We start from the raw sequence: 22,417 nt of genomic DNA, 5'->3' as shown, positions 1-22,417 counted from the left end.
CCCAAAGCACCACCACGTCTCTTTCCAATATTTTAATGAGTCGCTACATCTTAACACTCATAATTATAAAAGAATAAGAATCCATAAAAATATTTTCTTTTCATAATACGCACTTAAAATACTCCAGGGCAAAGTCAACGTGGTTCATTTGGGTGGGTTTTGTTTCTTGTTTGCGTTTTGCCCCCTGGCAGAACCCCTTGGCTTGAAGGGGGGGATGTGCTCCCCTGAGGTGTGATTGCTCAATCCCCCCTCCCCAGAACTGCAGTTCCTGTTGCCCAGGTAAATTAAAAACCAGGAGAGAGCGTTTGTTTTTTTTTTTTCTGAGTAGGTGGGCAAGGGGGACCAGTCACTGACCCGCAGAGAACTGAAGCACAGCCAATTTCAGTGCACGTCTGAAAGCTCGGGGAGGAGGGGGGCGGGAGGAGGAGGTGGGATCAGGAGGCGGCACAGAGAACGGAGGGAGGGAGGATTTGCATAAATATCATCCATCTTGTGTTGCAAAAAACCCAGATGCTGCTGTGAGCTCTGGAGAGAGGCTCTGGTTGTAGCCAGCTGCCAAGTGCTACCTGTTGTTGGCACAACTCCGCGCGCGAGCGGCCATGAGAGGAAGGATCAGAGGACGCTGTCACCGGCCCCAGCCACTTCCTCCATCTGCTCTGCAAAATGAAACTGGAAAATAGATAGATATATCTAAAAAAAAAAAAAAATTAAAAAAAAAAAAGAAGACTAGTGTTGCATGCTTCTGTAGAGCTCTCTTCACATCCCAGGGCTCCAGGGTGGCAGCAGGGCCAGGTCACAGCTCGATCCCCGGGGTTAGCAGTAGGTAGTTCTCTCTTCCCTCCCACACCTGGCTTAAGGCAGCTTCTGATTCGGCTCTTCTTCCGTTTCCAACACAGGCACTGAGTTCTTGCAGGTAAGAGTGTGGGAACTGCTCAGGGGCAGTGGAAAAGGGGGAGAAGGATTGGCGGGGAGAGAGAGAGAGAGAGAGAGAGAGAGATGGGCACAAACCTCAGCCTCGGGAGACAGACCACTGTCCATTGATTCCCAGGAGAGAGGGAGTAGCAGCAAAAAAAGCATTGAACAGCCAGGCTGGAGGAGAGGAAGAGGACGAGCAGCCGAGCAGGGGCAGACCTCCAGCTTGGAAAGTGAGAGAAGGTGGCACTGTCCAGGAAGGGAAGGTGCCCTCCAGCCTTCCCCTCGCGCGGGGGGACACCCAGCCCGCCGTGGGCACTCGGCCACTTGTGCTCTGGGTTCGACGGCTGTCGGGGGCAGGAGGGCACAGGAGTGGGGGTGAGCTGTCAGTGTCCAGTTTGCAGAGGCTCGTGCTCTCAGAGGTATTCTTGTAGAAAGTGCAGCAGCGTGATTTCGTAGTGCTCTCCTGACTCAGGGCACCGAATACTGTGTCTCTCGTTGGGGTAGATCTGTGCAGGGGCAGACACAGGGCACTCGGTCACTCAGCAGGGACAAAACTCCCTCACATCAGCCCTGCTCCCTCGACCCAGTCTTCATCAGGACAAAGAGGTGACAAGGAAGGTCTGGAGCACCAACCCTTCCCTCATTGGAGCCCTGTTCCCTCAGCTCAGTCTCCAATAGGACAAAGATGTGCCAGGGAAAGTCTGGAGCACCAACCCCTCCCTCATTGGAGCCCTGTTCCCTCAACTCAGTCTCCATCAGGACAAAGAGGTGTCAGGAAAAGTCTGGAGCACCAACTCTCCCTCACCTCAGCCCTGTTCCCTCAACTCAGTCTCCATCAGGACAAAGAGGTGTCAGGAAAAGTCTGGAGCACCAACTCTCCCTCACTGCAGCCACCTCTGCTGCCACCAGCCAAGTGGGACAGCAACAGCTCGTGGAGAAGGAAAGTTCCAGGCCCAGGGCAGCAGCCCTGCCTGCACGTGCCACATCTGGCAGTGATGGAACGGCCACAGTGCCACCTCCCGGCCTCCAACGAGGTGCTGATTGCCACCAACATCACAACAGGATGTGGGAGCACCTGCCCCCACCTCCTCCTGCCCCAGGAACACACACAGCAGAGAACTCTTCCAGGTTTATGGGACCTTCCCACTCCACTCCTGTCCCTCCTACCTGCAGCTGGTAAGGTTTTCCAGCCCGGATTAGCTGCGATACCAGGAAGTTGGTGTGAAAAAAGTGCACATTTTCATCCAAAAAGCCATGGAGGATCAGCAAACGGTTTGGCCTGGAGATGGGGTGAGGAACAGGAGGAGGAACAGGATGAGGACAAGTTTGGGAAACCACCTAAAAGCTCTTCAGAGGGTCTGAGCAAAGAGCTGCCAGCTGGGCAAGCTAAAACTGAGCAAGAGCAGTGCCAGGCCATGGCCATGGGCTTCAACCCCTTCCTGGCAGAGGGGGCTGGCAGTGCCATGGCCCAGCTGCTGCCGACGGCAGCGACCGGCACCGGGACTTAAAACGGGATCAGAACCCACCCATTCCTTTGGGATTGAGCAGAGGTGCCAGTGGTGGCACCCAGCAGGACCCAGGGGCAGGTTTTGAGCGGGCACTCACTCGTTGGGAAGCTTTTCCACGTGTAATGCCACAGAGCCAGCCTCGTAGCCCTGCTGGTTGTTCTCCGGGATGTCCATGTACCGCTCGGTGTAGCCGGTGTCGTAGGCCATCCACACTGTGACAGGAGCACCTGCTATGGCAATCTGGCACACAGGGAGACAGGAGACAGCCTCAGTTATCACCTGCTGAAGAGTTCAAGTGTTCCCTGTTTTCCTGAAGAGGCAGGAAAAAGCAGGCTCTGGACTGCCCTGTCGCTCAGAGCGGGATTCTCCTTCAGCCACGTAAAGCCCAGGTTCCTCCTACTGCTGTTCCCTCTCATGGTCACAACGGGGCAAATTCCTGCACACCAGCACTACAGGCTGCTCCTTTTCAAGGAGGACTTGTGGGATGATGGACTGGGGAAGGGGACTGGGAATAGCACAGCAGTTATCTCACTGGATGCTAGGCCAAGCCCTCCACTGGCAGGCACCGGGGAAGGAGCCCATCCCAGAGCCATCCTCCTCCAGCCCCAGCCAGGTGTGAGCTGGAGCAGGATACAGGACTACAGCCAGGAGCTACAGGCAGTCCCTGGGGAAGGAGCCCATCCCAGTGCCATCCTCCTCCAGCCCCAGCCAGGTGTAAGCTTTATCAGGATCCAAGGCTGCAGCCAGCAGGACTGAGGGACATTTCCACCTGTCCATTCGAAACAAGCCCAAAATCCAACTCCAGCTGCCAGGAGTGACAAAAGCTGTGAGAGCCAAGAGTCCCACAGTGACAACCCCGTGTCCAGACTCACCTTGAAGACATTGGGTTTACAGATGAGCCCCATGAGGGACAGAAACCCCCCGTAGGACCAGCCGTGGATGGCGACCCGGCTCAAGTCGATGAACCCGTATTTTTCTGCTACATAATGTAAACCTTCCACCTGGTCCTCTATCTCCACCTGACCCTAAAAGGCAACAAAAGGAGGCCCATGTTAGTGGCATTCCTAAATCTAGAAACCTCACACAAGCAGCCAACACCCTTAGGAAGGACAAATGGTCAGAGATTCATCGGCACAAGCAGGACGTTACCATTTGGTTTTTTAGGGCCCCTTCGAATTTGAGTCCTCGCTGGCACGATCCCCTGCCATCAATCACCACCACAGCATAGCCCAGGGATGCCAACGTGTTCAGCCTCAGGTACTTGATGCCTTTGAAGGAATTATTCACCAGCTGCACCTGCACAAGGAGGCAAGAAAGAGTTTCAGAGCTGAGCAGTTGCCTCCCAGTACCTTCCCGTGTCTGCCCTGCTCCGTAGGGTCCTGAGCTGGTAATTGAGCTATCAGAGCCATGGAAATCAAAACAAATGCTGGAAAAATCATCTGAGGTTTGAAGCAGAGGTCGGAACACAGGGCTAAACTAAAAGAGAGTGGGTTTAGATTAGGTATTAGGAGGCAGTTCTTTGCCTGTGAGAGTGGAGAGGCCCTGGCACAGGTTGCCCAGAGCTGTGGATATCCCATCCCTGGAAGTGTTCAAGGCCAGGTTGGAGGGGGTTTGGAGCAACCTGGTCTAGTGGAAGGCATCCCTGCCCATGACAGGGGGTTGGAATGGATGATCTTTAAGATCCTTTCCAACCCAAACCCTTCCATGATTCTACAATAGTGCTCATAAACCACAGTGCAAGTCGTGATGCACGACCGAGCCACAGAGCCCTGCCCTGGGCAGCAACCCCATCCCTGGCACAGCAGCCCCCCTGGATCATTACCTGGGGGCCTCCATACACAAAGAGCACCGTGGGATGCTTCTTCCCAGGCTGGACATCGTGAGGTTTGTAGACCATTCCATAGAGCTCAACATCCGACTGAGTGCGGAAGTGAAAGATCTCCGGAGGGACGTAATCCGGGGGACAACCTGCAGCAGGAAGGTGATGGCAGGTTCTGCCTCCCATCCCACCTGAACAAGCTCCTTCTGTTCAAACCTGACCCTGGTCAGGGCTCTTTCAATACCAAACCACACCAAAGCCCCTCTCTGGGAAACACAGAGCCCCCACCTGCCTGCCCAGGGAGATAAAGAAGGGATCCCACAGGAAAAGCTGCTGGGAATTCTCCAACAAGGAACTCTGTGCCACAACAGCAAGGTGTGGGAGTTAAGAACATGGATGGAAAAAAAACATTTGCAGGAGGGGTTCAGGTGCTGCTTTGAGCTGTATCTAAACCTTCAAAGCCCACAGTGCAGAATAGAGCAGCCACTGCATCCCAGACACTCGTCCCTTCCCTCTTCAGGCAAACCATGGATGAAAAACCAACCTGGAAGTTGGTTGGACAGGGCTTGGAGCAACTGGTCTAATGGGAGGTGTCCCTGCCCATGGATGAACTTAGAGGTCCCTCCCAAACCAAACCAGTCTGTGATTCCATGGCAAACCCACAGCTCTGAGGGTGTGCAAACCCTGCATCCCTGAGCACTGTTTTTGCTCCAAGTGTGGAACAGCAACACCTCAAAAGCCCACAGAGCATTTCCTGGGCGAGCTGTCCGTGAGACATCTCCCCCACACGATACCACAACTCCTCTTCCCTTCAGAGTGAAGCCACTCAGGCCAATTCCCTCCCCATCCCTGCTGGAAAAAGAGTCTCTGGCACGTTCTCCAGGACTTACTGGCTGCCTCCATCATGCTGGCCCAGAATTTGGGCTGCTTGTGGAGCGGGTCGTCGTCGGGGCCGCTGAGCTTGTAGATGTGCACACAGGGTGGAGTGCTCACACTGCTGTAGTGGCTGATGAACATGTCAAAGTTCTGGCACGGGAGAGACAAGAGTTAGGGCAACGAGGTCTTGCCCCTCCCGCAGCTCATCTCCTCAGACAAGAGCTCCCACGTCTCCAGCAGCCCCCAGGACTCGTTACTGGTTCATCTCCAGTTGGGTCCCTGGCAGTCAGGAGGTGAGAATCCAAGGAACAACCAACCTGGCTCATGGAACAGCTGTGGGAGAAGCCTGGAGTGGTGAGTCTCATGATTTCCCCAGGGGACTCGTAGCTGACCACGTAGAGGTGGTGCTCCAGAGGGGTGTCCTTCGTGCCTTGGAAGTACACCAGCTTTGTGGCCTCGTTGACCCAGATCTGTGAGGGACAGAGAGGGCTCAGGGACACGTGGGTGACAAGCTCTGCTCCTCTGCCTGCCCAGAGGGTCTGCCCGGGGGCAGAGTCAGCTCAGAGCACACACCATGACAGGGTTTTGGGTTGCTCAGGGGGTGTGAGGGGTCAGAGAACACACACAGAGCACTTGGAGAACTCCCACAATCCAATGCAGGGACAAAACACAGCCCTGCAGCTTTTATTTATTTTTTCTTTTTAAGACTCAAAGCATTTGCTTATTAATGAGCACAAAAAGCTGGGCTTTGTCCCCCGCTGGTGACACGAGGAAGATGCTGTGCTTAAATATGGCATCTTACAGAATCATGGAATCATTCAGGCTGGAAAATCCCTCCAGGATCAATGGGTCCAACCACTAACTCAGCACCACCAAAGCACGTCCCCAAGTGTCACATCCACGTGTTTTTTTCAACACTTCCTGGGGTGGTGACTCCAGTTCCAGTGCCTGACAACCCTTCCAGTGAAGCCATTTTCCCTGATTTCCAATCTAAACCCTCCCTTGGTACAATGTGAGGCTGTTTCCTCTTGTCCTGTCACTTGTCACCTGGGAGAAGAGACCCCCCACCTGGCTCCAACCTCCTCCCAGAGGATTATAAGGGTACAGGTATATTTTTCCCAGCCATCATGAATTCTCATTTGTGGAAGGACCAGTCCAAGAGCCATCAGCACCAAACTTTAGGACACATTTTAAACAGGTTTTTACTGTCCAGAGAAAGCTAATTCTAAAAACCACCCAGGAACAGAGACAACAGCTTTTAAATACTGCATTGATCCAGCAACAGTGACTGAACTATTTTCCACCTTACAGTTTCCAAATGCTATTTCTGGCTAACCCACAGTTTGAAGACCCCTGTGAACAGCAAAGGGAAAAAAATATCCAGCTCAATTGGCCAGGAAAACCAGGCAGAGCCCTGTGGAGCAACAAATGCATCAAAATAATTGCTGCTAACACAATTTTAGCCATAACACATGCAGGGAAGAGCTGTGGCCAAAATCAACAGCATGTACAGTGAGAATCCACATGGGGAGGGACAGCAGGTTAATTGCAGATTGAGGAAAAGCAGCAGAAACCAAACGCTTGGAGCTGTTGGTCTTTTAAAAAGCGAGAAGTGAAAATCCAGATTAATTGGAAATGAACAGACAAGGTCTTTATTTTGACACAAATCACCTGGGAGCGTTAAAGATCAGACCCGGAGTTAATTCCTGAAGCAAAAAATGAAACTAGGTTTCTACAAGATTAATAAAAATTCATTTCTGGCTGTTCTGCAACCGACAACAGATACAGTTTCTCCATATTCTAAATTGCTTTATATTCCCCAGCTGCCTTCTTCCTAAAGGCTCTGCTGAGGGAGCAGCTGGAGACCAAGAGTTCACTCCGAGTGCCAGGACACATTTCCACATTGCAGGCACTCGCTGGAGTTAAAATGCCTCAGCAAAAGGCAGCAATCCCAGGCTCCTCCACAAAATGGTTCTTTGTTGCTCTTAAACCTCAGACTCGTGTCCTTTTTTATGGCCTGACCCACTCCTGGGATTTTCCCAAGGAGCAATCCAAAGTCTGATTAAAAAGGCAATCAGATCCATGTGCACTGGCCTACAGCACTTCTGGGGAAAGCAGAGGCAGCAATAAAGAGAGGAACAAAATGAAGCCTAAGCAGTTCTAGCATGTCCCAGGCGGACCAGAGGACTCAGGCCAGGCCTGGGGGCAGACAACACAGAGCTGAAACACTGCAAGGGAATAAAAACATCCCCTACCTTGGATCCATGCCTTGCCAGCACCTCCCACTCCCCACCAGTCAGGGCAACCTCCTCCTTGATGGGACACTTGAAATCGTCTGGAAGGAAGAACAGGAGAAGAAATCACTGCCCTCCCTCCCCAAAAGACAACACAGGGCAGTCAGGGAGGGAGCTCCTGCTGCTCCTTACCCTCACTGTGGACATATGGCTGCACCCAGTCGTGGCTGCCTGGCTTCAGGATGGCTGTCACCCTGTACAGGTGACAGAAACCTGTCTTGCACTCGTTGGCTCGGATGAAGCAGAGCTCTTCCTCCTCCCCCTCTGGCTGGATGAAGGGGTAGAAGATGTCGTGGACCTGCCACACAAGGTGAAAAACCTGTGAGTGATTTGGAGGGAGACAGCAGGGATAAAGCCAGGGGAGGCCACGCTGAACTGCTGGGATTCCCACGGAAAGGAGGGGGGATAAAAGCAGGGAAAAGCTATTCCAAGCTTTCCTACTACCACAGAGAAACTCTGGGCCCCTGTAGAGATCATGTGCTCTGGGCTTCCCATGGCTGCCACCAAAACCAGCACCAGCCTTGCCTCTGATATTTCAGCCACACAAGTTGCTATTCCAACACCTTGGGAATGCCCTGGTGTGAAATTCAGGCCCCTTCATCACTCAGGACCAAAATGCTTTGAGGCTGAAGTTTACTCCCTGCCCCCCATGTCTATCACCCACCTAAATAACTACAACAAATTCCAGGGATTAGGGTTGTTGATGCTTCAAGAAGCCGTTTAATCTTGTCATAAAACACCCCAAAAAGCACAGCACTCTTACATCTCAAAAAATGTAAATGTGCAAAAATGTGCAAAAGTGCCTGTGTTCACCAGAATGTTGGAAGGAATTAAATGAACAGTATCAACTGCAAGGAGATGGCAGGATCCTTGTCTCTTCCAGTGCTGAGTGCAAGGAATTCCTTCTCATGGCTTTATTAAAGCCCTGAATTAACATCACATCTGGGACTACTGAGTAGCAAAGCTGCTGGAGCCAGGACTAAACTGGACACCCAGGCAACATGAGAATGGTTAACTGAAGGGCAGGAAGGGGCAGCCTGTGTTCTCCTCCCAGCCCCGAGCCTCTTACATTTATCCACACATCAGTGGTTTCTTCATAGATCACAAATGGCTGGACATTTTCTGGCACAGTTTTGGCAAATTCAGCACGCTGCTCCTCGTTTTCTGGGACTGGAATAAAGAGTGCTGGAGGCAAAAGGATTAGCTGCATCCGCTGCTGAGGTCTGTCTAGGAACATAGCCCAGGCACTGGGGAGAGAAGTTGGAGGTGAATGTCAGCACCACAGAATAGATGGCCCTTTCTAACACTCCCAACATGCATCCCCCTCCCCTCGCTGGCAAAAAAGGATTTGGGCATCTGAATGCAAAGCTTTTCTCATCACTGCTGCTTTCTAATCCCTTGGAAGCTTTGCCAACACACACACACAGTGCCAGACAGCTCTGGTATTTCACAGGGGTGTCGCTCAGACAAGTGTCTGACAGATTTGCCAGTGCCTGTTCCAAGGGAGCACCTCGAAGAGTGCCCTGCCTCCAGAACACAACTCCTGCCTGGACAGCCCCTCCAGCAGGAAGGTCTGTTTGTGTCCCAGCTCTGAAGTGATTCCTTGGACAGTAGGTGGGGGTTGGTCTCTTTTCCCAGGCAACCATCAGCAAGACAAGAGGGCTGGGTCTGAAGCTGTGCCAGGGGAGGGTTAGGTTGGATATCAGGAAGAATTTCTTTCCAGAGAGGGTGCTCAGACATTGGAATGGGCTGCCCAGGGAAGGGGTGGATTCTCCATCCCTGGAGGTTTTTAAGCTGAGACTGGATGTGGCATCAGTGCCCTGGGCTGGGAACCACAGCGGGGTTGGATCAAGGGTTGGATTGATGATCTCAGAGGTCCCTTCCAACCCAGCTGATTCTGTGATTCTATGAAGCTCTGTTTGTGTGCCAGCTTTGAGGTGATCCCTCTCAAAGTGATCCATTTGCTGCACTGACAGGGAAAGGCACAGACCTAAAGCCAAGTGCCAGGTGAAGGAGTCACTCCAGTCTCAGCCTTGTTCCTCTCTGAGGAGAGTCCCTGGAAGTGGTGCTGCACTGCAGGCTCTCAACATGACAGATGGCAAACCACCACTGCACAGTGAGGCCACCCTGGAGCCTGGAAGTGCATCAAGGGAAGTCTCATCATTAAAGACAGGCTTTGAAAAGAGCCAGTTCTTCCCCAGCACCGCAGATTTCGGGAACTGAGACATTCAGCACATTTAGATAAGCTCTGGTGCAGAACACCACAATCACCTCCGGGATTACCTGCTGGAAAGCTCTCTGAATTTCCTTCCCAGAGCAGAAAATTAATGATGAGTTACAAAATGCCACCTTCAAAGACAGCCAAGTCACCTTAACTTGATCTGCACAGACACCGGTTAGCAGCCGAGCAGGCTTTTGAGGGGGAAAAAATTCAGAGCTTTAAAATCTCAAACCAGTCAGATTGGGGTGAATTCTGTAACTCTTCAGGCAAGGCTGTGCATCCCATTTGGAGCAACAGCCAGTCCCAGAGCAATCCTTCCCCTTGTACACACTACAGAAAGGACATGGCACCACAGAACCTGCCTGCTGTCCTGTGATACATTTGGCTTTGATCACAAACTGGACCAATGAGCAAAGATAAAACTGCTTCCAGTACATTTCCATTTGCAGGAAAAACATGTTGTAGTTGTGTGAAACATCTTCAACTCAAAAGAATCCCCTAGGACTGCCCACCTAATGAATCACATTTACCTCTGTGGCTGTGACAAACCCCACAGACTGTCACTCTGCTCTTCCTTTGCTTCACTCCTACTCTTAGGATGTTACAGCACCGAAGAAGCCAAATATTCACGTGCCATTTCTGGCTTTAAAACCAGGCCATGACTACACTGCAAAGCATGTCGAGGGTCTGCAACCAGAGAAGCCCTTGGGAATGTTAGTTTGGAAGGAAAAGGGACATACTATTTGCCATCCCGGGTCCATCCAGCGCGGGCGATGTACTCCACGGTGGGAAACAACGCAGCAAAGGGTTGCACCAGCTCCTTGTCCTGAGCACACACGATCTGCAGCGAGAGGAAGGGCCAACACCAAATTTATGCTGCTATCAGAGCTCCTCACCTCCTCCTGGGGGAGCCCAGGGAGGTGGGAGAGCACAGAAGTTTAACCACTGGCCTGGTTTAACCAGTAAGGGTCAGGCCGGGAGAAGCAAGGCTTGCTACGAACAGCAGGAAGAGAAGGGAAAAAAAACCAGGCTTCAAAGCAAAATGATTTTGGCATTCAGCCACAGGAAAGGACACAGGCAGGGACTGAAGCCCACGATTAGATCAGGCTGCAGCCCTCCTGCTTAACATGGACAATGTGGAGCACCAGGATAACCCCGCTTCCCTCCCTGCTCCCAGCTGAATCTCCACCAGAGTATTTTCAAGTCTTTCTGTTCCTTGGATAAACACATTAGAGAAACAGGTGTTACTAGAGGATTAAAAAAAACCAGACTAACACTATCTAGGATCTCTTAGTGACCTTGCTTTAATTCTAAGGAGCTTCAGAAACAGTCAACCCTCCTGTGCAATGTCCCCATCACGAGTTGTCATCACTTACCTTTCCCTTGCTGTCTGTTTTAAATTCTGCCAGTTTTAATGTAATCTTGGGGTTTTTGCTGCCTGCAGAGAAGTGAAAAAAAAAAAAAACCACCAAGATGATCAACCTGAACACTCCATGATTATACAAAACACAGCTTCTAGAGAGGAACTGCCCCTGGTCCTGCCAAAATGGGGGGGTGTGAATGTACAAATATCAAATATGTAAGTGAGCAAACACCACTGGCATCACAGAGTCATTATGGGAATGGGAACAGTTTGCTTTGCCTTGCTGTGCATGTTCTCAGAAGAGTGAGGAAAGATGGGATTCCAAATGTATTCCAGGGTATGCCACCAGACACATCCCATTTCCTCAGCAATCCTTTCATTTAGGCCCAACTTTAAATCCTGGTCCTTTCTTGCTGTAGGTTTCGGCCTCAGAGACTCAATTAGGCCCCAGCATTTACAACCAGTTTTTACACAAGGCCCCAGATTAATCATGCAAAGTTTACAGCACCAATTCCACGGCTGCTGCCAGTGGGAGTCAAGAGCTGCATCAGGTGTTTCCCTCACCTGTCCTGGGGTATCGATAGGAGTCTGTTTTTCTCTCCTCCAAGGCAGGTGAAGGAACGTGAATTATCTCCACCTCTGACTCATCCACTTCCTCATACAAGATCCGCAGTGTTTTCAAGTCCTCTGGACCTGGGACAGAGAGCAAGAATGTTCCCCACAGTGTTTTCCAGCTGTTTCTGGCTTGCCTGGAGCCCTGGTGCAGAGGGAAAACCTGCAGAGCCACAGCTCTCAGTGACTCCTCTGAGCACCATTATAATCCCCTCAGTGTCTCATTCCCTCAGTCCAGAAAGGGCTCAAACCCAGGCCAAAGGAAACCTGTGCTCAAAATATCATTCCTGGCAGGAGGCAGCAGTCCCAGGGTGGGGATTGGATGAGCAGAACACGGACTGACCTTCTGTGGAAGCTGTGGGACACCACCAATAGCCCGTGAACCGATCAAACTCCTCCTGAATGACAAAAGTGGCTACACCAGCAGACTTGGGGTCATCAAGGACATTGGATAAGCCTGGAGGGAAAAACAGGAGACAGAGCATTTGCATTTACATCTCCTTGGAAAAAGCTGATCCAAAGGAAGAAGAGACTTAATAAGCCATAAAAAGTCTTTCCAGGCCGCATTTCTCAGAAGGAATTTGCTTTTGGACCTGGCAGGAAGCAGCAGTTACCTTTATGGCAGTATGTCATCCTCTTCTCCTCGCCAGTCTCGATGTTTGCCACCCACAGATCGTTGTTGTTGATGAATGAAAAGAAGGCTGGGTCAGCAGGGCAGATTTTGGGATCCATCCGTGGCCCCGTGCACTGAGTCTTGATCTCCAGAGGCTTCATTGGAGACACCTGCAGCAACAGACACAGCACAGCCCGTGGAGTGATGGTAAACACGGCCCTGACAGGACACAGGAGAAACCACCAGAACCAAAGAGATGCTGATGTGAAAGATGTGGACCTGTTAGAGCAGGGCCAGAGGAGGCCACAGAGATGCTCTGAGGGCTGGAGCCCCTCTGCTCTGCAGCCAGGCTGGGAGAGCTGGGATTGTTCAGCCTGGAGAAGAGAAGGATCCAGGGAGATCTTAGAACCCTTTCCAGGGCCTAAAGGGGCTCCAGAAGAGCTGGAGAGGGACTTAGGACAAGGGATGGAGGGACAGGACAAGAGGGAATGGCTTCCCACTGCCAGAGGGCAGGGCTAGATGGGATATCACCTGGGAGGGTGGGGAGGCCCTGGCACAGGTTGGGCAGAGGAGCTGTGGCTGCCCCTGGATCCCTGGAAGTGTTCAAGGTCAGGTTGGACAGGGCTTGGAGCAACCTGGGCTAGTGGGAGGTGTCCCTACCCGTGGCAGGGGGCTGGAATGGGATGAGTTTCAAGGTCCTATCCAACCTAATCCAGTCTGTGATTCCATGTGGAGCCATCTCCAACCCAAAGCACAAAGTCCCTTCCAGGTGACATTCCCAGAATTCCCAGCAGGCTCACCATGAATCCATTCTTGCCCCCATCTCGACAGTGGAAGAGGCTGTTGCTGGCCTGGAAGAGGAACAGGCCACTCTCACTGTGGAAATCATAAGATGTTATCCCAAAGACCCCGAGCCGCTTGCGTTCCCTCAAGAGTTCCTCCTCTCTGGAATACATCCCGTGGTGGGGGGTTGCCTAGAATCGAAGGTAAGGAAAAATCTGAAAGAATCTGCAAGGAGAGAAACCTCCACAGAACAGAAACACTCCAAGACTGGCCAAAACACATCACACCAGCCCAAACCAGGCAGCAGTTTCACTGTCCAGGTCCACAATTCCTGTACTCCAGGTGAGGGGTCCAGGAGGTCTAAACCACCCCCACCCCCCAAATTTCCCTCCACAGGAGAGATGAACTCTGAATCCCTCATTTCTGCAGCTGGCACTTCAGCACGAACTGAGAAGAGCTACACTTGCTCTGCTTATGCAAATCAGATGTAACCAATTAACTTAATGACGTTATCTACAGCCTTCACAAACAGTTTCCATGTCAGACACTGCAAACAAAAGCTCTTCCGGGGATCTTGAATTTCCCTGAGGAGGACCAGCAGCCCAAACAAGGTCAAGACAGCCAAATCCTTTTCCACCAGGAACCTTTTTAGCAGGGAAGAAAGAGCAGCCCCAGCACTCTCTGCAGCAGTGTTTTTAGTGACACAGGACATTAAGATACCGAAATCAGGGAGGAGAAAATTTCCGACTCACAACGGAGTGTAGGGCAAAAGCAGCAATTTAAACTCAACTTTCCCAACTTTTTAAAAGCGGGAGGGATGACAGACAGCAGACAGATGCACCCACCACAGCAACACCCAGTTTCCCCAAGCACTGACAACCCAGGCTCTTCCTCACAATTCCACTCACCTGAAAGTGGTCCAGCATCTGCTTCCAGGACAGGAGCAGCAAGGCCTCCTTCCGTACCTTTTTGGGAATCTCTGAGTAAAGAAGGGAATTCTCTCTGCTACCATATGGCATTCCTATGAGGAGGGCAAAAGCATCATCCTGCTTTAGATTAGTTAGCCAGGACAAAGAGCACCCAGAGCAAATTGAAACAAAAGTCTGGTAACAGAGGGGTTGGGGCTGCCCAGAGGCTTTTACCCACGTTCATTGCCAAGCAGCTCCCAGTTCAATCCCAGAATAACATCTGAACTATTTAAATTTAGATATTCATGCACTTGGAATTTTCCCTGAGCGAGATTTAACACTAACCAACCTCCACAGAAATTATTAGGTCCGACTTTCCCCTCTGTGTCTGTCCAGATCCACTCAAAAAAAAGCACCACTCCCTAAATGGGTGACTCAACATCCCTCTCCATGTTTCTCATCCAGGAATTCGCTACAGGGACCTTGCTCAGGCCAAGGCAGCAGCTTGGAAGAGAGGAAGAAAAAGCTTGGAAGCTCTGGAGAGCCCATTCAAATGTGAAACAGTACCCTACAGAGTCAAAAGACCTTGTCATTTTACATAAGCCTTTGACTGTGGTTATCAAATAAGCTCCTGGCCTTCATCCAACTCCCCAAACGTCTGTAAAATATCCTGACACACGGTTTTGGCAGTTTCAACAAAAACAAAGACCGTGAACTTGCCCCTCTACGTCTGGTGCAGAGACTTCCCTGGATCAGAAATTCACACAGGGCTATGTGCCCTGGTACTGCCTACACGGCACATGTTCTGGGCAGAACAGAGAGATTTCGGAGCTGGCTGACCCAGCAGTGCAGTTCCTTCAAATTAAAACTGAAATATTAATAAGTGCTCGGGAAGCAAAGCAATATGTGAGGATCTAATCCTCAGAGATCCAGGAACACCAAAGTGCTGAGCATGTGGTGTTTAACATAAGCAGCATCTGCCATGAGACAACACGAAACTCCGCGGGGAGGGCCCAGGGATGATTTAAGATGGTCAAACAGGAGAACTGCACAGAGGAACAAATGACTTTATACACACGTGTTTGACACTCAGGCAACTGTGACCTGGACTTCCCTTCTCCTTATGTTAGAAAACTTTCTCCAATGACCTCAGGCTGACTACAATCAATTGGCATTTACAAGGAAAACACTGCCTTCTTCCTCCAAAAGGCTTTGCTTCCAAGTGAAGAAAAGTGTTCAATCCTACAGGAAAGTTCTTCAGGACTCTCCATCCCACTCCCCAGCACACAGTCACTGACAGTGTTCATGTAAGAACTTTAAAATGGTTTTTTAATGCTGGGGCAGTGACAGCACACTGAGTGAAACACTTAGGAACTTATAGGCTGCCCAGAGAAGCTGTGGCTGCCCCGTCCCTGGAGGTATCCAAGACATGGTTGGAGCAACCTGGGATAGTGGGAGGTGTCCCTGCCCATGGCAGGGAGTGGAACTGGATGAGCTTTAAGGTCCCTTCCAACCCAAACTATTCTGGGATTCTCTGATGTGCTGAAATGGCTTCTGAGTATTTCCCAGCACACATCAAAAGATGCTCATTATGGCAAAAGAATCAGCATTTCCCCTTTGTTGGGAGCAGCTGAGAAGGGATTACCTGGCTGATACTGATCTTAAGTGATGGCTCAATCTGTTCTATGCCCTCCACAATTCCTTAAGGAAGGGAACACTGAAAAGACACTCATGTATCCTCATTCCTGGTTCTGGCTCCTGGAACAGTCACACCCTGGCAGAACACCAGTAGCTGGTTTGGTTGCCACTTCATACAACAGAACATTAAAAAAAAAGTTTAAAATTAGCCACTTAGATCTTTAGTCATCTAGATGAAAAGCAGTAACAAAGTGAACCTGAAATACATTCAGCTTTAAATCAAGCCTCGCTGTCCACACTCAACAAGAAAAATATGCCAACTCTGGATACTGCCCTTCAGAGCAGCACTTGTGTCCCAAGAATTTATGAGGAACACAAATCAAGTCACTGGCACACAGGAGCTGCTTAATGGCAAAACAAATCCGTCCCTCAAAACCAGCATCCAATGTCCTCCAGTGACCTACACTCAAAACCTGGAAAAATAGGAAAAAAACCAGCAGGGTCACTCCAGGGAAGCAGTTGCACATCAGGCAATTTCTTTACTGGCCCAGTAATGATCAGCTCATGCCCCAAAGCACAACAAACTCTTTATAGTCTATAAAGCTTCCCATGTTACCAACCACAAAATTATCCAGTTACTAAAACCTGTCACTAATTACATTGTGGCTCCAGCTGTAACGAGGGACCTGTACAACACATTCTGCTTTCCACCCTACTGTAAGGAAAGGGAGATTTCCCTGCAAATGCCAGTAATAGCTCATTCCCAACTAATTTTTTTCCCCTAGTCTTGAAAGCATTCTACCTTGATGGCGCTTAATAAAGCAGGAGACACCACCACCCTGCCATTAATACGTTACAACATATAATTAGTAAATTACTGACAGCGAATTTCTTGGAAAGTCAGTCTGGTTAATGAAGCAAGTAAATCCCATTTCTCCCAAGCTAGACAGGCAGAAGATAAGTCCCGAGTCTGAGGAACATCCTTTCTCCTGCCCCATCCCCTGGGTGCCCAAGGACACAGGAAGGCAGGCTGGCCAAGCCAACGCTCCCCCCTGTCACAGCCAAAAGCTGGTGTGGGATCGGGGAGGGCTCTGCTCTGGGATAGATCCTGCAAACCTCCAGTTACTTAATCTCAGCTCCCCCATTTCACAAAGGGGGATCCCTCCCACCCTTTCCCTCGCCTGTTTAGCTTGGAAGTGCTCCCAGCCCACATTCCCCCCCTGCTCCTGGCACAGTGGCTTACCCAGGTAATAGAGGCGATGCGAGTGCGGGCTGGACTCCTCCGTTTTCCGGACAAACTGGAAATCGTGGGGAGCTTTGTTCACTATCATGCCCGAGTACTTCCTGCTGCTGTGGATTATGTCACGCAGCCCATCCCAAGAATGCTTTTGCACCTGGAATTGGGAAGGCACATCCTCCATCTCGACCACTTCGGAGCTGTCCGACAGCGTGTCCACCGCAGTCATCCTCGTTTCCCCTTCAGAGCTGGGCAAAAAACTGAGGGAGGAGGAGTTGAGGGAGAGAATTAAGCCTTAAAAATCAAGCAGGCACTCCTAAACTGCAGATCCTAGGATTCTCTGCACTCCAAGACTGCATTTTAAACGCACTGAAAGGAGAAGTCCATCTCCCATCCCAGGTGTAGCCCTGTAAATGGAGATATCCACCTCGGAAAACTCCCTCTCCTCTCCCAGGACTGGGTCTAGAAATGAGCACAAGCAGCAGATTCTGGTGCAGAAAACAATCAGCTTGACTCAAAGGAAAACCACTCCAGGAATTCGGATGGATAAGTCATCAAAGCCATGACCTGTCATAAAGGCACATAAACTCTTGCCCTGTGAGACCACAGGAGTGAAGGCCCCTTCCTGTCCCAAAGGAAAACCTGCTCATCACCTGGGGAGAGGGACTGAAACCCAAGCACAGCTACTCACTTACCTGAGGAGATACTGAGGAGATACCAGGAATGAAGGAGGAGAGATGGGAAAAAAGGAAGAAAACAGTGCAGTTGGTTTCCTAACAGAGAGAAGAAGGCAGCAGGACCAGACCCTGGCTGTATCCTGAAAAACGTGGCACACATTCCTCAGACACTTCCAAGCTGGCAGGTATTGAGGGAGAGGACAGAAACCACCTCCACATTAACACAAATGTTAATTTGAGGTGAGGTGGACCCACAGACTTGCCCAAGGTCAGTGATGTCATCTGCTGCTAAGCAGGAATGAGCCCAGGACTAGGGAAACCAGTTTCTGATGCCCCATTTGAGAAGCAGGATGTCCCTCCATGAGGACATTTCAGCTGCTTTGGGGGCACCTGGAAGAATGTCACAAAGAAATTCAGAAGAACTTCAGTTTGCTGAAAAAAATTAGGGTGGAGAAATTTGCTCCAGGGAGACAGAATCAAGGCAGGAAACCAGGGACTAAAGATTACACCAAAAAAAAAAAAAAAAAAGGCCTTTTCTTCAGCAGACTCAAGATTTAAATTTCCAAATGAGATGCTTTCGAATGCTGCCTCTCTTTGAGGCTGCACTGACAGGAGAACAACTTCTGAGGTGCAGCTGTCACAGGTAAGGATTAAGCAAGAATCACACAGAACCCAAATCTCAAACACTCCAGCCTCGGGATGATGCACAATGAATTCTTTTCCAGGAGAGAACCAAGGGAAAGGAGCAGGATGGTGATTTCTGTCACCACAAGAACACACTCTGCCCGCTTTCTACCGTGAGCATTTTTCAGGAGAACCCTGAATGTTCCTTGAGGATTGGTGAGAGACTATTTGTAGTGACAGGACAAGGGGGAATGGCTTCAAACTGACAGAGAGCAGGTATAGATCAGAGATTAGGAAGGAATTCCTCCCTGGGAGGGTGGGGAAGCCCTGGCACAGGTTGCCCAGGGAAGCTTTGGCTGCCCCATCCCTGGAAGTGTCCAAGGTCAGGTTGGAGCAACCTGGGCTAGTGGAAGGTGTCCCTGCCCATGGCAGGGTGTGGAACTGGATGGGCTTTAAGGCCCCTTCCAACCCAAACCACTCCATGATTCCCCACAGCTTTCACCTTCTAACACTCTCCAAAAGGAACTTCTCACCTAGTTTGAGGTTTTATGCAATTACAGCAGGAGATGAGCAAAGCTACACCCCAGTGCATCAGGACTTCCTTAAACTCCAGGCACATTTGCAGCACAAGGGCTGCAAATATAACATCCCCACAAACTGCAAGTCCCTAAATGGTACAAAATGTGCCAATAGTAACACGAGAACAAGCTCCCAAAATAAATCTGTAGGTACTCCTGGTACCCACTGCCCAGCAGCAAACCCACAGCTTGAAAACAGACACAGAGGAGTATTTTCCAATCAAAGCCAGGCAGGAAGCCCGAGTGAAACCACAAAAGAGAACGTGACGGGATGTTCTAAGGCTGTGAGTGTGTCTGTGGCCTCTGCCTGCATCCAGGGCCTCCACTGCAGCAGCTGGGATCACATCTGAAGGCAGAAGTGTGGCCTGTCAGACAGGGAGACCACTAGAATCCATCTAGAATCCGTGAACTGGGTGCAATTCTCCCAACCCAATCCCACTGCAGGTTAATTCAGTCAGTTAAAATAATCTGGCTTTGACTCAAGGTGCTGGACCCTTGGGTTGCTCTCACCAGGCTGATGAATCCCTCTTACTCAGCCAGGCTGACTCCTCACAAGGGAAAGTTTAGCCTTTAAGGGCTAAAACCAGTCCACAAATGTGAGATTGGTCACTGTCCCAAATTGATCTGGAGCCTGCAGCCCCTTCCAGCCTGTAGTGCCACAATTTTATGGTGTGAACAGCACAACTCTAAGCTTGGGACTGTCCTCATCCTGGAGATTTGGACAACAGGACAGGGTGGAGTAGTGGGATAAGCAAAGCAGCCACCAGATAAAGTGAGGTGGAAGTGTTGGGAATTGCCACTGGCACAGCTGGAGCCTGGTGGAGTCCCATAAAATCACAGGATCATGGAATGGTTTAGGACTGGAAGGGACCTTAAAGATCATTTAGTTCCAAGTCCCTGACATGGGCAGGGGCACCTTCCACTGGAAGGGAAAAAAAAAACAAACCTAAAATTAAGTCCTGCCATGATACAGAGTAAAAAGAAACTCCGGGAAAAAACGTAGCAGGTATTTGGCAACACTGTACACGTAAGTAAACAAGGAAAGGGAGTGATTTATCTCAGGGTGAGTTTGGGGATTACAAAGGTGAGCTGGATCAAGACACCAGGCAGCAACAGCACATCTGAGATTTGCATCTTGCTGGAAACCCCCTGTCCCTCGTGCTGAGGCAAGGGTTTAGATGGTTCGGGGTTGTTGCAGGAACACTGTTCTCCCCACTCCCAAAAACACGGAGCTGCCCCTTGGAGGTCCTTTAAAATAATGCCTTTTGTGCCCTGCCAGTGAGAGGGACGAGACATCCAAGCCCTCCTTCGGGGGAAGGTGTTAGACTGGAGGGAACAGGCAAGCACAGTGGGAAATCAGCACAAGGAAAAACTGTCAAGCTTGGGATTGGGAGTCAGTGAAACAATTTATTGTCCTGAGTCACTTCCTGAGTCACAGATCCTGACACAGAGCTCCCTGGGCAGGGCTGGGGTTTTTCAGAAGCCTCATTCCCTCCAGGGGTGATCACTGCTCTGTCCCACAGCACCATAAAGGCCCTGGGAGGGACTTGGACACGTACCTTCTCCAACTTCCTGCAGTCTCGTTTTCCAGACGAACCCTCTTTATCTTCTGCATTAACTACTCAGAGAGCTGGGCAGGACAGGAAACTGGGAAGGAAGAGGGAAAAGGGAAATTTCATACAACTGCTGTAGAAAAGCATCCTCCATAGGTCACATTTCCAGCTGAGCACAAATAAATCCTTGGTTTTCAATCCTTGGCCCAAACCTGTTCCGCCAGCACACGCTGGATATGAACAGCACTGATAAACCTGAGAGACTTCTTCACCTGAACAATGGGCCTCACTGAACTCTGGGCCTGTGCCTCTTTATTTCCTAGAAAATCCTTCTGAAAATCCAAGAATCCTCAGTGCTGAGCCTTTCTGTCATTCCCTTCCCAAAATCCTGACATTCTTGCAAGTAAACGGAGAAAACAGATGTCTGGTCCATCCACTGAGAGGCAAAAGTCAAACAAAGGACACACCAGAAGGAGCCAGCCAGAGGGTCACAGTCCCACCTGGGACATAAAAAACACATTTATCTTCCAAGCCTGACTGCAGCCTCCCTCTGCCTCAGCCTGCTGCCACAGGGAGCCCCAGCCCACCACACAAATCTGTTTTCCGGGAGCTTAAAAAGGTGCTTCGCTGTGGTGAAGTACAAAGATCTTCAGCTCTGAATCACAGACACACTCAAGACCTGCCACTGCCCTTTGTTGAGGCTCCTGCTCTCCCAAAAGAGCCATTTCTCCACCAAAACCGCACTCGCAGGGGATCAGGAGAGACAAAGCATCACAAAGAAACTCCTAAACTGCAGAGGAGAACAGAGAGGGAGGAAGCAGCAGCAGCAGCCAGTAATTTAAGGGCAATTTTTGATGCAGGCATGAAGGGCAGCGGGAGGGATGCTCAGGAATGCTGAGTAACCTGGTCTGATCTCACAGCTGACCCTGCCTTGAGCAGGGGGTTGGACCAGAGACTTCCCGAGGTCCTTCCAGTCTCAGCTATTCCGTGATTTTAATGATTCAGGGCAACATCTTAACCCTCATCCTGCCCGGCCCAGCTCACACCTTTCAGGTAGCGAGGGAACAATAACACCCCGAGCCCGGAGGGAGGAAGAAACTGAACCAAACAGACACGGAGGGATCAGAAACCTGGCGTGAATCACGACCCTCCTTTGCCAGCGAGACCCCGAGGGGCCCGTGGTGCATCCGGGGAGAGCCAAAGGATCACAGTCACCTACAGGAGCCCTTAGAGACGCGACCGGGAGCTTTGAGACCTCCTCCTCCAGAAATTAAAGCAGCCGAGGGTGGGGATAAACCGCCGGGGGTTTCTCCAGGGAGGGACGGAGCTCTGGCAGAGGCTGCGTCCCTCTGCAGCCCTTCTTCCCTCGGAGGGGAGCTCGGAGGGAGCTCTGCCCTTGGTGCAGAGGGAAGGCCGGGACACGGGAGAGCAGGAGACGGGGGAGCCCAGGGGACGGAGCATCCCGGCCCCCTCCCCAGCTCTTTTCCCGAGGAAAACGAGGAGCTGGCAGCTCCTCACCTGCCCGGGCAGGGACTGACTCACTCACACACACACACACAGACCCCCCCTTCAAGGGCAGGAAGTCCCATTCCATCACTCCATCCCTGCGTGGGATATTGAGGGGGGACCGAACTGCCAGCGACCCCCCTAGTGCCAGGCCTGGGGGGGCGCGGGGGGTACCTGAGTGAGCAAAACCTCCCCGCCCGGGGGCAAGGGGAGGCCGCCCCCGCCCCTCGAGGGGAAGATACAACCAAACACCCCCCCTCGGCCCCTCAGGCACCCCCAGCCCAGGGCGGGGAGGGGACGCGGCCCACGGAGGGGGCAAACCCTCCCTGCCCGCCTCAGCGCCCCCCGCCCTCACAGCGACAACCCCTACCGAGCGGGGACCGCCCGCCCCGCCCGTACCCCCGCGGCCCCCTCAGACCCCTCCTCGCTCACTCACCGCGGGGCGCGGCGACCTCCCCGTGGCGGGCGGGCTGAGGGGGGCGCGGGGGGGCGGCTGCAGTTGCGGGAGGGAGGGCGGGCAGGGGAGGGAGGAAGGAAGGAGGGGGCGGCGGCGGGTCCGTCAGTGCCGCTCCATGTCCCGGGCGCGGGGCAGCCCCGGAAAAACGGGGGCGCGGGGGCGGCGGCGGCGGCGGCCACGGCGCGACCCTTCACCCGGCGGCGGAAATGGCGGGAGCGCGCGCGGGAGGGAGGGA

General features: G+C 51.5%; 1 protein-coding gene across 2 annotated transcripts; it reads right to left on the bottom strand.

Annotated features, from left to right (window-relative positions):
* Window positions 1–17: 17 nt before the first annotated feature.
* Window positions 18–22,359, bottom strand: DPP9 (dipeptidyl peptidase 9). 2 transcript variants are annotated; one of them, XM_027724522.2, is made up of 21 exons: window positions 22,162–22,359; window positions 20,226–20,313; window positions 16,794–17,047; window positions 13,913–14,025; window positions 13,022–13,195; window positions 12,223–12,391; window positions 11,952–12,065; window positions 11,561–11,689; window positions 11,010–11,071; window positions 10,374–10,474; window positions 8,482–8,659; window positions 7,545–7,710; window positions 7,374–7,453; window positions 5,436–5,588; window positions 5,133–5,268; window positions 4,246–4,391; window positions 3,573–3,719; window positions 3,296–3,448; window positions 2,521–2,663; window positions 2,083–2,194; window positions 18–1,421 (listed from the first exon to the last, which is right to left on the bottom strand). In XM_027724522.2, exons 2-21 carry the CDS (start codon window positions 20,279–20,281, stop codon window positions 1,329–1,331), a joined length of 2,679 nt encoding a protein of 892 aa, XP_027580323.1. In that variant the 5' UTR covers window positions 20,282–20,313; window positions 22,162–22,359; the 3' UTR covers window positions 18–1,328. The 2 variants fall into 2 exon arrangements, with proteins under 2 accessions (XP_027580323.1, XP_039238763.1); XM_039382829.1 differs by lacking the exon at window positions 20,226–20,313.
* Between the last annotated feature and the right edge of the window lie 58 nt (window positions 22,360–22,417).

This window comes from Pipra filicauda, unplaced genomic scaffold (genome assembly GCF_003945595.2).
Source record: "Pipra filicauda isolate LSUMZ 115617 unplaced genomic scaffold, ASM394559v2 scaffold285_size1263560_pilon, whole genome shotgun sequence".
Lineage (NCBI taxonomy): Eukaryota > Metazoa > Chordata > Aves > Passeriformes > Pipridae > Pipra > Pipra filicauda.
The sequence above is the reverse complement of the archived record's forward strand: the minus strand, read 5'-3'. Positions and strand labels throughout refer to the sequence as shown.